The following is a 17,029-nucleotide window of genomic DNA, read 5'->3' on the forward strand; positions in this document are numbered from 1 at the left end:
TTATGTAGTTCCTGTTAGTTTTTTTACTGTTTACCTCAACAACTGTTGAGGTTGGAGTAGGAAAGTGATGATAATACCCTATATTGGAATAGCCATTTCTGGTTTTTAAAAAACTTGCATTAAAATGATACCCTCGAAAAACACAGTTGGAGGACTAATACTGCCTGATTTCAAGACTTATTGTAAACTACAGCAATAAAGACAGTATAGTACTGGCAAAAAGATAAATATGTTGATGGAACAGAATAATGAGTCCAGAAATAGACCCATATAGATAGATAGATACATAGATAAATGTGTATATGTGTGTGCGTGTGTATGATTTTCAACAAAGGCATGAAGGCAATTTGGTGGAAAGAGAATGGTCTTTTTTCAACAATCAGTGCTGGAACAATTATATAGCCACATACAACAACAACAACCTTGATCCCCACCTCATAACATAAAAATGAACTCAAAATGGACTATACATATAAATTTAAACTTCTAGAAGCAACCCTTAAAAAAAAAGTCAAAGATTTTTTAAGGTATCTAACACTAAAAGCACTATCCATAAAAGCACAAATTGTACTTCCTCCAAAACTTCTGTTCTTCCAAAGACACGATTAAGAGAATGAAAAGATAAGCCACAGACTGGGAAAAATATTCGCAAATCATATATCTGATAAAAGTCATGTATCTTATACCTAGAGTATATAAAGAACTCTGAAAACTCAATAAAGGAAAACAACTTAGATGTTCAGTATTATTAGTCATTGGGGAATTACAATTTAAAACCAATTAAAAAGACTGACCATACTAAGTGTTGGTGGGCATGTGGAGGAACAGGAACTCTCATACACTGCTGGTGAAAATATAAATGGTGTGATTGCTTTGGAGAAGAGTTTAGTACTTTGTCAAAAAGTTAAATGTACACCTACTGTATTATTCACCATTCTACTTCAGAGTATTTCATTTCTATCCAAGAGAAATGAAAGCATATGTTCATACAAAAACAAGTGAGCAAATGGTCACAGCAGCTTTTTTTCTAAAAGCCAAAAACTGGAAAAAACTCATCTGTCCATCATTAATGGATAAACAAACTATGTTAAATCTATATGGTCAAACACTTTAGCAATAAAAAAGCATAAGCTATTGATACAGATTACAACATGGATGAATCTCAAAATGATTGTGCTGAGTGAAAGAGCCAGCCAAAAAGAGTACAGTTGACCGTTGAAAAACCCGGGGATTAAGTGTGCTGACTCTCACCTTGGTTGAAAAATCTGCATATAGCTGGTACTCAGCCCTCTGTGTCCACAGTTCCTGTATACCTGGGGCTCTGCATCCACAGATTCAACCAATTGCAGATCGTGTAGTACTGTAGTAGTTAGCACTGAAAAAAAATCTATGTATAAGTGGATCCACGAAGTTCAAACCCATGTTGTTCAAAGATCAACTCAACATGCTATATCCTTCGATTCTATAAAATTCTAGGAAAGCAAACCTAATGTATCATGGCAGAAAGATCAGTGGTTGCCTGGCTACAGGAGAAGATGCACAGGGAGAGGGGCTGGAGGGATAGATTACAAAGAAGGGCGAGGATACTTTTGTGGGAGATGAATATGTTTATTATCTTAATTGTGATGGTTTCATAAGTGTATATGAACCTCAAAAGTAACTGTACACTTTATGTGTAATTTATCGTATGTTAATTATACCTCAGTAAGGCAGTTTAAAAAAAATTACCATTTAATCCTATAAGTAGACCAGAAAACTAATTAATATTGCCATTTTACATTAGAGAGACTAGAGCTGGTCACCTACCTACTAAGCGACAGAGCTAGATATAGGATCTAGGTCTTAAGTGTATTTGTCCAGTGTTTTTTACACTTTATGAACAAGTCAGATAACAAATAACATATTTTTATGCAGAATTGTATTTTTTGTTACTGTTGTACTAAGAGAGAGAAATCATAATAGAAAAAAATGTTAAGAGGTTAATTTGGGAGGAAAATAGAAGATATATAAGGAGAGAATAAAATGTTTTTTCAAAAATTTTAGCTTAATTTCTACATCATTTTCTGGGGGGAATACCCATTAGGGTTGGTGGTCTGTATTTTTCTGTTTTGAAAGCAAAATTGAGTAAAAACTTCTGTGGTACTTTACTTGCATTGCTCTAGCAGTCTGTAGCATCTTTTTGGATGAATGTTGTACTTTTTATGTAAAGATTAGCAAATAGTAGCAAAGGGGAAGAGGAGCCTTTGAAACCCCAAGCTGAATTGCCTGTCTCTTCTGTGCCACTGCCATATCTTGTGTATACCTTAATTGTCGAACCAGTCATACTGTAACATGCTGAAGACTGTGTGTGTCTGCACTTTAGGATTATAAATTTCTTTGCATTCTGTCACCTAGCATAGGGCATAACTTACTCTTTACTTAGAAAATATTTGTGGAGTGACTGATTAATCATATAATGAAGCTGTATTGAAGCAAAAAGCTATTATTATTGCCAGGGTAAAAGAGCATTTATTTCCTTTTATCTATTTTTTAAAGACTTTCTACATTTTTCCCTTCTAAGGAACGGTATCAAAATATTTTAGGTCCTTTGGAACTTTCAGTTCCTTAGAGAAAAGGAGAAGTAGATTTTTTTCCCCAGCCCCAGGGGTTCTCCATATTTTTTTGAATACTGGTAGTTCATATGAGAATGTGAGTACACAGCATTGATTCAAAATATACTGTATTTTCACTATATTAAAGGGGATAGAATAAAAATATTCAATAATGTAATTGTCTTAATTAGTATATCTTAATTTATATCATGGCTTATTTAATGGAGACCACATTGAACCATATTTGCTAAGCAAGGCAAATATACAGACATTATATTTTTATTTATCAGTTTTGTTTTCCTCAATGAATATTTCATGTTTATGAAGAATACAGACTACGAAGATGAAAAGGCTTTAAAGAATCCAAAATATAAAGATAGAGCTGGAAAACGTAGGGAGCAGATTGGAAGTGAAGGAACTTTCCAAAGAGATGATGCTCCTGCATCTGTTCATTCGTAAGTATTAAATTTTAATTGCTTGAAACAGTCTTTGTACCATAATCAGATTCATAGGGCGATGTGATTTATAGGGCTATATAATCTGATAGGTAGCCTTTTAAAGGAATAATACAGATCAAGATGGAAACTCTACATCTGTTTACATTTTCCTCTAATATTGGTATTGCGTTATTCCCTAGAAAATTACTGATCATATATGTAAGTATACATACAGATTTATCACATACAAACTTAAACACACGTATATATGCATAGCTAACATTGTAGCCACACAAATGAGTGACCATACTTTTATATATTAGATATTTAGGAGGCTGGGCTAGTAAGAAATTGGTATGGCCTGATACTTTTAATAGTTATTTCAGAACTCAACTGCTTCTGTTCTTGACCCTGAAATACTATTTTTCTTACTGTTTTTTTTTTTTGCGGGGGGAGGGGGCTGCGTCACGTCTTAGCTGTGGCACGTGGGATCTTAGTTGTGACACGTGGGATCTTTCTTGTGGGGCGTGGGCTTCTTTCTAGTTGTGGCGCCTGGGCTTAATTGCCCCGTAGCATGTGGGATCTTAGTTCCCCGACCAGGGATGGAACCCGCATCCCCTGCATTGGAAGGCGGATTCTTAACCACTGGACGACCAGGGGAGTCCCTTACTTTTTTTTTTTTTTTTTTGTGGTACGCGGGCCTCTCATTGTTGTGGCCTCTCCCGTTGCGGAGCACAGGCTCCGGACACGCAGGCTCAGCGGCCATGGCTCATGGGCCCAGCCGCTCCGCAGCATGTGGGATCTTCCTGGACCGGGGCACAAACCCATGTCTCCTGCGTCGGCAGGCGGACTCTCAACCACTGCGCCACCAGGGAAGCACCCTTACTTATTTTTGATTCAGTTCGTTTCTCTTGGTAAACTAGCATTGATAAACATGAAAAATGTAATTTTGAAGCCTACAAAATGATTATATTTCTGCATTTAATCATATATTAGCTACATTTTGTTTCTCAGAATATAAATTCTAAGTTTAGTTAACATTTAAATCTTTCATGTAGAACTAACAATTAGTTACTAAATTTTGACTTATTATCATTTTATTGATTCTAAGATATACTACTTGGATAGAATTTTACAGTTACATGTGACAGCAGTTTTCTCTTAATGGTACATAGACTAACAGTGCATCTTAGAATTTATGGAGTCACATTTTATGAGGTATAGCATTTTATATTAGATATGCTAAGCAACATGACAAATATATTTTAAGGTTTAATATTTTTGAAATAATTGCTGGAGAATATGAAGATTGCATTACAGTTAAATTAGAAGACAGAAATGAAAAATGAAATCCATTGGTCTGACATTGCTTAGGTTATTGTTATTGAAGAGCTAATTTACATATTTTGTAGAACTGAAAAGACAATGTAATAGAACAGAAAATTAAAATACCCTTAAATTAGCAGACCATAAAATCATAAAACAAAATGCAAATAGTTAATGAGAGGTTTAGTTTCATTTTAACTTTTTTCGTTGATGTTAAATTCACAAATGTAAGTATCAATATCAGTGATACATCATAAGATTAACACATTGCAGAATACATGTCCTGGTCAAGAAATAGAAAATTATCAGTAACCGCAGAAACCTACCCTCCTAGTGTCCCCTCTTAATCACTATTCCTCTCTCCTCCCCAAAGGTAAACTATTCTACTGACTTAACCAGCATCAGATTAATTTCACTTATTTTTTAACTTTAAATAAATGGAATAATTTAGTACTTATTTTGTGTCTATATTCTTTTTGTTCAGCATTACTTTGTTATGTTCGGTACGTTTTATTTTCATTGCCATATAATATTCTCTTGTATGAATATGCCACAGTTTATCCACTTTACCACTGATGGACATCTGGATTGTTTCTGATTTGTGGTTATTGTTAGATTTGACTGCAAAATATTCCCTTTTCTGTTAAGTAGTATATGTAGGAGTAGAATTTGTATATCTTCAACTTTATTAGGTAATGCCCAATAGTTTCTAAAGTAGTCGTACCAGTTATTTTTAATTCATGAATTTATTATAAATGTGACTTAAATGGTCTTTTAGAAGTCAACTCTCATCTTACTTTTCTCTAAAGTGAAATTACTGATAGCAATAAAGGTCGGAAGATGTTGGAAAAGATGGGTTGGAAAAAAGGAGAGGGCCTAGGGAAGGACGGTGGAGGAATGAAAACTCCGGTAAGACTTGAGATTTCTTTCATTCTTTATTCTTGTAATGGGTATATTTACTGTACTTACTATATGCCAGGTGTTGCCTTAAGTGCTAGGAGTATCGTAGCAAGCAAAAAGAGACATAATTACTACCTTTGTGGCAATCACAGTTACCAAATATATGTGTTTATGATGTGTTTTGTTTTGTTTTTAAAGTTCTTAGGAAGGCTCTTAGAGTTTTTTCCTTCATCAGACTAGGATAGTGAATGTTATTTCCTGAGCCAGAAGTTCTTCTGTGCCTTTTAGTTATTTTTAATGACTTCTTTACTGTGCCTTGTCCTAACATGCAAGAGCAATCACAGTGTTACTTTACGAACAGGCAGACTCTGTACTAGCTGGAGAATCTGTTGTAGGTTCAAGATTCAGAGCATGTAACAAGCAATAGAGAGAATCATGTCTAGAAAACAATACAGTGGTTTAATTCTATAGTCCCATGGTTCATCAGAGGTTCAGATTCTCTTTCGCAAAAACCTTACAAAGTAGTAATATGATCAAAGAACTTCCTTGATAATTAGTTGGTACCTGAAGAAATAATGGGTGCATCAGTGTGAGTTTAATGTAAATTTTCTCATTTCATTGAGGTACAGTGGGATGAACATGGGTTTAGTAGTCAGGTTAGAATATGTGTTCTATTACTAGCTGTGCGACTTAGGGCAAGTTTGGATTTCAGTTTTCATATGTAAAAATGGGGATAATGAGAACTCTTTCAGGGATGTCTGAACATAAAGCCCCTAGGATGGTGCCTGAAATATATTAGGCACTCAGTAACTGGTGGCTTGTAATGGTTCTCAAAATAATGCGAAGTCCTCCCCTCCTTTTATGAAAATAAACAAGTTCTCTTTTTATGACTCTTAATGTTTAACTTACCTGTTCACTTACTTAGGTGAGGCTTGGACTGTAGGTTTAAATACATCCATTGCTTTTACTTCTCGTTAGAGTAGATGACAGATTGATTCTGCAGCATCTCAGTGAAATTTGGTGATTGCTATTTAAGGAGCATTCTGTTTTCTATAGAGTCAACTGTACTTATTGACAGGCAAGACAATATAGAATCATGTATAATCATGTATTTATTCCTGTATGTATTTGACAGTTTTTTCTTATGCATCTATCTTTTCTAATTCAAAGAATTATAGTTAAAGTACCAAATTGGATACAGCAGATTTCAGTGTGTTTAGATACTACAGTAAGTTCTCTTCTTAACTTTTGGTAACAGATCCAGCTTCAACTTCGGCGAACACATGCAGGCTTGGGAACAGGCAAGCCATCTTCAATTGAAGATGTTCACCTTCTCCAAAACAAGAGCAAAAAGAACTGGGAGAAAGCACGAGAGAGGTTTGCTGAAAACTTCCCCGAAACTAAATCTCAGAAAGATGCACCAGGGACTGTGCCTTGGGTCAAAGGGACTGTAGAGTGAAGGTCAGTCATAGAACACAAAAGCTTTTTTATAGAATTTGGAAACTCTTGTTTAATTGCAGAAATTTTCTCTCCAAAAGAGTCAGTGGCATGAGGGAACCGTGTCACAATTTACCCCCTCTTGATTCAGAAAAGTGTAATAAAGTGCGGTTTGCAGTTTTGGTTTTTTTTTTTCTTCGGTATGCGGGCCTCTCACTGTTGTGGCCTCTCCCGTTGCGGAGCACAGGCTCTGGATGTGCAGGCTCAGCGGCCATGGCTCACGGGCCCAGCCGCTCCGCCGCATGTGGGACCCTCCCAGACCGGGGCACGAACCCGCATCCCCTGCATCGGCAGGCGGACTCTCAACCACTGCGCCACCAGGGAAGCCCTGGTTTGCAGTTTTTAAAAAACATTTTTAAAAACTAATAAATAGTGACTGAATCAAGTTATGCTATGAGTGGACTAAAGTTCACAGGGCACAGATGAGCTTATCAAGCTTTGTTACTTTATTTTGTCATTTGCAAGACCCATATAAGCAACTAGCCATATAAGCAAAATTCATGTAACCACTAACTTAAATGTACATTTGTCCTTGTCTCCTTATATTCTCCATTATTGTATGATGCATAACAAAAGAAACATCGAAAGTTTATAAAAACAATTCTGACTATATACATCCTTGTTTATGCCCTTTAGGACCTAGGTAGAAAAAGTTGAGAAAACATGGGTAGTGGTGTATAAATGTTATTATATTTGAAATAACCCAAGTAATATTATTGGAGAACTAATGAACAGCTGACATGTTGTAGAAAATCAGTCTCATTGTTTTCTTCTGTGAAGAATCTGTTGATTTGTACTATATATTAAGCATTTACCTTTGGTTTGTTTCATAGCTGAAATATTTAGATATGAACAGTTAAGTACAGTATTGAAATATTCAGTGTGCTGGCATTTGTAGTTTTGATAAATCCCATTGCTGGCAATGGAGTTGTGCCAGAAAAATCTGATTTCTACTGCAGAATGGTTACCTAGCCAAGGCCTCAAACTCAAGATACTTATTGAAAACGTCTTCAAATGCAATAAAATGCAATAAAATGCAATAAAAAAAGAATGATTCATTGAACCAATAATTTAAACATACTGGTCTGCTTTGAACTCATGACCAGCCAGAATTTTCCTCTGTAAATTGGCAGCACAGTAATGAAAGGATACCCTCAGATTTTCGGAGACTGCAGTGCAGCTTTCTGAGTGCAGGTGTCACCGCTCTGCCCGTTAACACTGTTCTTTTCCTTTCTGTTCAACTTTTCTCTCAGCTTTTTGCTGGGAAATCAATGCTGGAACTGATCTTTTCTCATAATGAATATAAGCTATATAGCTCCTTCATCTACTATAAAGAAATGTCTTCAAGGTATAGAAATAGGAAAGGAAAATTCTGGAAAAAAGTATGCAGTAGGGAAGATAATTCAGAAAGAAAGCTACCTGTTGGAGTTTCTAGTCTTAATGTACAGGGTACTTAGGAAGAAAGGGGGGTGTGGAAAGAAAAATAAATATATTACTAAAGATGAGACATATGACCAAACAATTGTCAAGTTATTAAAGGCCTAAGATGGGAAAAACAGAGGTCCTATAATTCTAAATATCTAGATTAAGTATTTTTCTGTATCCTTTTTGGCCACCTACATACCCTAACACATACACATATATGTACATTAGACTTGGAGGCACTAGGAGTGTCCTGCATTATTTTCTCTAAAGTGAAAAATTACTCATCTAAATGTGGTTCTGGTGCCGGTGCCCTACATATAGGTAACAATATAGGACCCTCAGAGTAAACTTGCTTCTGGTAGATCTCAACTCATTGGGTTAGTATACAACTGTCTATGTAATATTTCCCATTTTTATTATTAGATTGTGGAAAACTTTTTCATTGCTTTCTTTTGTTAAGAAAATGGAAACTTGAAAATGGTGATAAAAATTGAAATATATGTGATATTTGCTTTATTAAAACCCTTTGCAGATCTAAAGTCTCAGGGCTATACTATATACTGGTTAAAGCACTGAATAATGTCTGGTTCTATTTCTACCTGTGAAATGAGAATATTTAACTCACATGTTTGTCTTGAATAGAAAATGGGAAAATGTATGTAAAAGCACTTTGTAAATTGTAAAAGTAGTACAAATGTGAGCTTCTGTTTGTTTAGAAGCATAAATATGGATTATGTACAATTTGAATTACACATAAAGTTGTTTTGCGTCTAATATTTAAAACTATAGTTTATTCATGCAGTATAAATTTATTAACTTAATAGCCTTTAAGTGTTTAAGTGGAGCTACAAGTTGAGGAATTTTGAGAAATCTAACATATTTTGTCAGAACAGGAGAAGGTGGCAAAATTGAGAACAGAAGAAACCATCACCATTATAGTAAAATAACAGAAATTGTTTTCTGGAATTAAATAGCCAGGAAGCACTTTTTCTCATAAAGGGGGGGATTTTTTTCTGTCTTTTTTTAAAAAGTTTTTACTTCTGATGTTTCACTTACTCTAGTTGTGAACTTATGAAAAGTTATGGTTCACCCAATTCAAACACCTTCCAACTTTTCATGTAAAAGATTATTTCTTAATTTGACACATTTTCAAAGGGCAGGCAAAAGAAATAGAAATTTCCAACAAGGAGAGATTGTATACAAAGGCCTTCCTTAACGAGTTGCAGGAAAGAGGGGTGTGCTTGGCAGGGAGCCAGAAAGGCGTTTCTAGACCTAGCGTCTAAAGGTGTTCTCAGGAACAGCTGAAAGTATTTCCCCATTGTGTTGTTCTAAGTGTGCTTCTTATTTTTGTAGGGCATCACTTATATCTCTGCCTTGAATCTTTGGTCTAAAACATTTCCTTTTACTTCTTCAGGCTTTAAAGTGGAAATACATTTGGATTCTTTAAAATGAGTCACTGTTTATGTGTGTGTCTGTGTATCAGGGCCCAGGCTTTCTCTTTGCCTTTCTGCTTTACTCTTCTTAGTGCTGGCTTATGGCATTGTAGTTGCAAAATGACTTTTGGAACCTCAGTCATCATAGTCATGTCCAAAACCGAAGAAAGGGGAAAGAGCAGTCAGTATTCCTGTTAGTTCTCTTTTATCAGGAAAGCAAAAGCTTACTCAGAAACTCTCACAACAGACTTCTACTTAGGGTTATTAGCCAGAGCCTGATAACATTACTGCCCATAGCTGCGAGGGAAGTTGAAAAAGTAGGCCAACAGGATGGTCTCACTTGCCTTAAGCCAATCATGAATTATCACCTAGGGCAGAACATGTTGCTTGTTGGAACAAAATCAGGTTCAGTGAGCAAGGCAGAGGGGAACAATGGCTACTGAATGGGCAGGTAACTGTCTGCCAGATAACCCAGCTATCCATTAGTGGTGACTTGGGGTGTTGGTTAAATTGTGATGCAGGCCTACTATGTAATACTTTGTAGCCATTCAGATGAGTAAGATAGAACTGTCTATACCATGATAGAGAAGAATATTCTTATTACATTGCTGATTTAAAAAAGCAGATTGGGGCTTCCCTGGTGGTGCAGTGGTTAAGAATCTGCCTGCCAATGCAGGGGTCATGGGTTCAAGCCCTGGTCTGGGAAGATCCCACATGCTGTGGAGCAACTAAGCCCGTGTGCCACAACTACTGAGCCTGCGTGCCACATCTACTGAAGCCTGCGTGCCTAGAGCCCATGCTCCGCAACAAGAGAAGCCACCGCAGTGAGAAGCCCAAGGAGTGAGCAGATTTTTGCTTTTTATCATTTCTATATTTGAACTTTAAAGCAGTAAAAGTGTATAGTTAACTATGTGTATTCATAGACATTTATAATAAGTAGAAATACAACACCAGGAAGAGTGGAGAGGCATTCAGGGCTCAAGCCCAGGTATCTTCCTCACACTCATATGCCCAATTTCATTTACCAGCGATACTCCCATGGCTTTCAGGTTGTCTTAGCAGGACACATATCCAACTCAAAGTCACCTTAAATGTAGCTTATCTAAGACTGAACCCAGAGTCTTCTCCAAACCCTGTCTCTTCCAGTTTACTCTCAGCTAGCAGCACCATCTGCCCAGTTATGCAAGCCAAAACCTAGGAGTCGGTCTCTATTTCACTACCACACCCTTTCTCCTCTTTCCTCTGACTTCCAATATAGTGAATCAATTCACTGTCACTACTCGCCTGGATTATTCTACTGGCTTCCTAACTGGTCTTCCTGCAGCCACTCCTTCCCTCTAGTCCGTCCTCCACACTGCAGACACAGTGTCTTCAAAACTCCTATTTCATCATCTCCTGTTTAAATCGTCCTCATGGCTTTCCATTACTCTGAGGACAGAAAACAAAATCCTAGCCCATAAGTCCCCACCTGGTCTAACCACTGCCAGCCTTTCCTGTCCTGTCTCGTATTACCCTCCCACTCGTTCTCTGGGCTCCAGCACTCTGGCCTTTTTTTCAGTTCGTCAGACATGCCATATCCTCTCTCATCCCAGGGCTGCCTATATTTTGTTATGTCTGGAATGCTCTTCCTCTACCCTTTTACCTAGTTAACTGACATATTCTTTAGATCTCTGCTAATTGATTCTTCTTCAGGGATGGCTCCCTTGTCTCTCTAATTGTCTTTGGTACATGTTCTTGAAAATCCATATTTGTTTCATTTAGACTACTTATTTGGGTTCACAGCTAAATAGTGTGATTTGTATATTTGTCCGTGTAAGCAAGATTTTGTTTCTTCTTGCAACTGCGTTCCTGGCGCCTAGCACCATACACTTACACGCATAGAAGAGGAAGGGCAAGATGGGTTTGGGGAACCACAAGTGGCTTGATATGGATGGAGTTTTATGTGACTGAGGAAATGGAAGGAACTGAAGCTACAAGAGGATGTAAAGCAATGGCTTTCGAGCCATTTTGATCATGATCCACATTAAGAAATACAATTTATATCACAGCTCAGAATGTGAGAGTGTGTGTGTGCGTATATAACAGGTTTTATATACCAACACTTAGCCATTAGTTCATGTAATGCACTTTTATTTTTGTTTTCCAAATCAGATTCCAGCCACTAAAGTGATTTCATAATTCACTAATGGGCTGTGCCCTACAGTTAGAAAAAGACTCATCTAAACTTGGTTTTCAAATTGTTTGACAGAACCTGTGGCATTGCCTTAGGAGCTACAGGGGTACGTGTGTGAGTGTGTGTGCGTGTGTGTGTGTGTGATAGGGGTGGGAAGGGGTTGGGATGCCAAACTGGTGACTCCAGTTCTCATGCCATTAACAGAATAGGTCTACACTGATCTGGTTTACAATTCAAGATTCCAAATAGATTTCAAATGAAGAAAGAGTTTCACTGATTAAAGAAGAGGAGGTTGGGGTAGGGAGGAGAACTGAGCCACTTATGTACAGTTGCTCTCACATAATGTGTTAAGAAATTTGGTTCTTATCTCTTTGCAAATGAGGAATTTCTGAAGGATTTTAAGCCCGGAAGGGCCCTCATTAGATTGCTTTATAGCAAAATAACTGGCTGATTGAAGAGAGGCAGAGTGGAGGCTAGCAGACCTCCTTGAGGGCTTGTTCTATCAAATATTTATTATTGAGCATGCAGCAGGGGCTGGGTAGACCTGTGAAGGCAGAGAACTTGTTTGTCTTAGTCACTGCTGGGTCTTCAGTACCTGCCACAGGATTGGATGCTTAGGAGGTGTTCATTAAGCATTTGTTAATAGGATGGATGGAACACACATTTGTGGTATGTTAGGTATTGTTCTAAGTAAGCACTTAACATATATTATCTTCTTTGTTTCTGCCAGTATTTTATGAATTAGAAAGCTGAGACTTAGGTGTTTATTTTGCTCAAGGCCAAAAAGTCTGTGTGACAGAGTGGTAGAGCTGGGGTTTAAGTTTTGATTCTTTTCATCCCAGTGGGATGGTTAAGAGCACTGGCTGAAGATTCTGACTGACCTGGGTTCAAATCACAGCTCCACCACTCCTCAGCTGAGTGACATTTAAAATTTTATTTAAGCCTCTAGTTTAATGTCTTCATGGGGTTGTTGGGAAGTTTAAATGAGAGAAGGCCTGTGTGGCACTGAGCACAGTGTCCAGTGCATAATAAGCCCTCAAATATTAGTGACTGTTAGTGTTATTATGCTGTGCTATCAATACCAAGGGCACGGGACTTCCCTGGTGGCGCAGTGGTTAAGAATCCGCCTGCCAATGTAGAGGACACAGGTTCGAGCCCTGGTCTGGGGAGATTCCACATGCCACGGTACAGCTAAGCCTGTGTGCCACAACTACTGAGCCTGAGCTCTAGAGCCCATGAGCCACAACTACTGAGCCCACGCGCCACCGCTACTGAAGCCTGTGTGCCTAGAGCCTGTGCTCCGCAACAAGAGAAGCCACCACAATGAAGAGTAGCCCTTACTCACCGCAACTAGAGAAAGCCTGTGCACAGCAACGAAGACCCAACGCAGCCAAAGATAAATAAATTTATTAAAAAGAAAAAAAAAATACCAAGGGCACGGTTGGGAGTAGACTTCTGGAGCAGAGATGGTGGTTATTAGTAGAAGTCAGGGAGGATGACAGATGAGGCGAGTAAGTGGATGGGTCGACTTCATTCCCTGAGATGATGATACGTGGACAAGACTGCATCAGGAGCTGGGTTTCTTAATGAATATTGGAGAATGAACAGGAGACCGGTAGGTGATAGACGGTGAGAAAGGGTAGAAGGTATCATGGGTGACCCTTTGAGGTCATCCTCAAATAAGGGGTGGATTTTGCATGACTTTGGAAATGAAGCCATTGGAGAAAATGATAGGGAGGTCTCGCAGGTCACCCTGGCTCTCAGTACCCTGTGGGAGCAGGGAAGCTACAGGGAGAACTCGAGCAACTAGATTTCAGATACTTTTATGTAAGAATAAAAGTTCAGCAGCAATGCATTCCTTCAGCAGGTGGCCTTAATATAGGCCAGGCACTATTCTCGGCACTTGGGATACAGCAGTAAACAAATTGGGCAAGACTTGCTGCAGTCTTGGAGCTTACATTTATTTTTAGATACTATTTGGTAGAATTCAAAGGCCAAGTAGTCACATGAAGGTCTTGATAGTTTCAAAAAAAGTATTAATCCAAAATGGTTTCTGTTCACTTCAAAGTTTTTTCAAAAGCCAAAGTTCTTGGGATGGAGGGGAAGGGGCAATTTGTTGTTGTTTTTAATGCCTTCAGATCTGTCTCTAAATCAGACCTTTTTAGGGAAATCTTATAAACTCTGCCTTCAAAATATTTTAGTCATGTTTTTAAGGGTTTTGGATATGTAGACAGCAATAGAACCTTACTGAGGCTGCAGCCCCTCATTTGATTATGTATCTCCTCTAATTACCTGAAATAATAGTGACTCTGCCTGCTCAGACCCTGGGGTTTTGTGGTTCTAAGTCTGAACAATAGAGCACTGAAGTACCAAGAAAAAAAAGCAACATTTATCAGGTTGTTAGAAATTGGAGTTGATGGAAAACATTTAAATCAAAAAGTCCCTGGAGGATGAAGAGCAGACACACTTGGGGAAGCTAATGTGATGGAGGCAAACAATGTTCTGTGTCTGCTGAGTAAGAATGACTTTCAGAAATTTTTCCAACTGAAAGCTAGCTTTGCTCATCTCTGTTAAAATGCCCAGAAATTTCCTCATCTACGTTTCATTGCCCAGAAAGCAAGACAGGGAAAAGTTGGTGGAATATTATTAAATATATTTAAACACGTGACAGTGTGTTACTTTGCTTCCAATTACTAACAGACTTCTGCCAGCTCATTCATCTGATCATTACTTACCTTGACCAAAGGCCCAGGAGAATATATACTGAAATAATGAAGCTTTCATTAGCATTTATTGCTTTTCCTTAAAGCCTTCATTTTAATACTATGAAATCAGATTTTAGAGAATGTCATAATTAAGATTTTCATAAAGAGAAACATCTAGTACTGTTTAAATATGTAATGACTCCCAGGGCTATCTGAATTCATTCACGTCATAAACCCACTCACATGGGCTTTAATTTCTACTACAACTGTGCTCCCTTTACTTAACCTTAATGTACAACACCTTCAAGGCCAGTTTATGAACCACACACACACAGAAAATCAATGCTTTATTATAATCACACCTTATTAACAAGAAATGTTAATCTGGTTATATTCACCAGACTGGGCTCTGAGTAACTGGCAGCTCTTTTCAAAAATCAACTTTTCCTGGTAAGATGAATATTTGCCAACCGTAGGGTGTTTTAAAGAATGTGCCAGAAATTCCAAGAGCTACTCTAAAAGAGGAGTTCCAGAAGTGTTTTAAGCATGGAAGCATTTTTGGAAGAACTGTATAGTCTTCAAAGGTGACAACTTTGAAGGCAGAAGTGCTTAAATGGGTAGGTTTTGATATATTTACTTGTACGATTGGTCAGATTCCTTTGTAGTCACCAGTCACATTGAGTTTGACTGGATTAGCTTATTTGGCAAATCAGGTATGAAATTTATGTTTTGATAGAAAAATAGTTCCATCATGAGGGAAAATGACTTGGCAAACCTTTGTGGCTTATGTGCCTCTCCTCTCGGGAATCATCCCAGGGTGCTCTTTCTGAAGTCCTTTGGATTGGTTTTGAGCTCCCATTCAGGTAAGTAAGAGGAAAAAAGAAGTCATGGTTATTGAGTTTAAACTATGTCAGAATTTGCCTAAATAGTAATCACTATAACAACTCCGTAAGGTATGTCTTCTCTCTATAGTTTACTGATGAAGAAACTGGATTTCAGAGAGATTGAGCTGGTTGGCAAGGTGACAGCTAACGTAGGTGGTTGGGAGCTTAGGTGTTATTTTCCTTTTATTTTTTTAATGTTTCAGCATTTTCACTAATCATAACATTTGAGTGCTCTTTTTTTTTTTTTTTGAAAGCTTAGAGTTTAATTCACATCTGACTCCAAAGGCTCGATCAACTCCTCGCTCACACACCCCCAGCCTTCCTAGTCAGCCAGATCCTACTCAGTGCCACAAATTTGTAAATGTTCTCAGAACTCTGGAGGCCTCTGATTTCCCCCCAGAGGGCATTGTTCATCGTCACCTTCTAGATATCTTTCTCAGAAAAGTCTATGAGGACTCCCTGCACTGGGCAGAGAGGCTGAGTAAAATATTAATACAAGAGGGAAAGATTAAAAAAAAAAAAGAGGGAAAGATTAGGACCCCCAGTAAAGTGTTGATTCCTGAGGAATAGGGGGTCCCCATCAGGCGTGTGCCTTTCTAAACCCCCACCCCCACCCCCCAGACCTGGGTCAGGCAGTATAATGCTGTGGTGGTTAGATAATGCCTGTCACCTCCCTGCCTTCCCCAAATGTCTATACCCTAATCCCTGGAAACGCAGTGTTACCTGGCAGGGGAGAATTAAGGTTGCAGATGATATTAGGCTGCTGACCAACTGAACTTAAGGAGAGGGTCCTTTAAATGTGGACAAGGGAGGCAGAGTGATGCCCTGTGAGAAAGACCGGTCCTTGCTGGCCTTGAAGAGGAAGGGGCCACAAGCCAAGGAATGTGGGCAGCCTCTAGAAGCTGGAAAAGGCAAAAAACCAGATTCTCTCCTAGAGCCTCTAGAAAAGAACACAGCCCTGCCAACACTTTGAGATGCATTTCAAGGCTTCTGACCTGCAGAACTATAAGATAATAAAATCTGTGTTGTCTTTAGCCACTAAGTTTGTGGTAATTTGTTACAGCAGCAATAGGAAACTAATAAAGGCCAACTTTGCTTCCTCTGGGAAAGCTGCCTTGCTTACCCTCAGCACCAGAGCTCGTGGGTGGGAAGTAGCCAACATTGACCCAAGTGTCAGCAAACACTCAAGCCATGATACAGAGGTCCTGGCACTGGTAAAGAGGTGAGCCAGAAGAGAGTTGTGGAAGGAGGTCCAACTCTTTGGTCCCAAGTCTGACTGGGAACCACGGATTGAGGTCCAGCCTCCAGTCTGCTACTTATTAAGCTGTGTGGCCTTTACAGGCCATTTCACCTTGTTGAAACGTGGAGCCTCACAGTAAAACATGGATGATTATACCTGTCCTGCCAGCAGGTTGTTGTGAAGACAAAAAATATGGTATAGGAGAGCACGCTTATTACCACTGCACACATTTTCAGTTCTAGGTAGTGAATCTGTAGAGTTAGTACCTCATTTCTGTAGAAGTGTGGTATACTATTATTATTTATAATAAACACACATGTGACTTTCAACATTTTCTTCTAAATCTGCAATTAAGAAAATCTAAACAGAACAACTGATTCACTCAAAGATTGATGTTTCACAGTATTTTATGTAATCA

General features: G+C 38.3%; 1 protein-coding gene across 1 annotated transcript in view; it reads left to right on the forward strand.

Moving 5' to 3' along the window:
* Window positions 1–6,713, forward strand: part of AGGF1 (angiogenic factor with G-patch and FHA domains 1) — a 46,455-nt gene extending 39,742 nt beyond the window's left edge. Inside the window, exons 12-14 of the mRNA XM_065874525.1 lie at window positions 2,919–3,046; window positions 5,164–5,263; window positions 6,513–6,713. Coding sequence (XP_065730597.1) covers window positions 2,919–3,046; window positions 5,164–5,263; window positions 6,513–6,713 — 429 coding nt within the window. The remainder of the gene's footprint in view (window positions 1–2,918; window positions 3,047–5,163; window positions 5,264–6,512) is intronic.
* Window positions 6,714–17,029: the final 10,316 nt, after the last annotated feature.

The sequence above is a fragment of the Phocoena phocoena genome, chromosome 3, assembly GCF_963924675.1.
Source record: "Phocoena phocoena chromosome 3, mPhoPho1.1, whole genome shotgun sequence".
Lineage (NCBI taxonomy): Eukaryota > Metazoa > Chordata > Mammalia > Artiodactyla > Phocoenidae > Phocoena > Phocoena phocoena.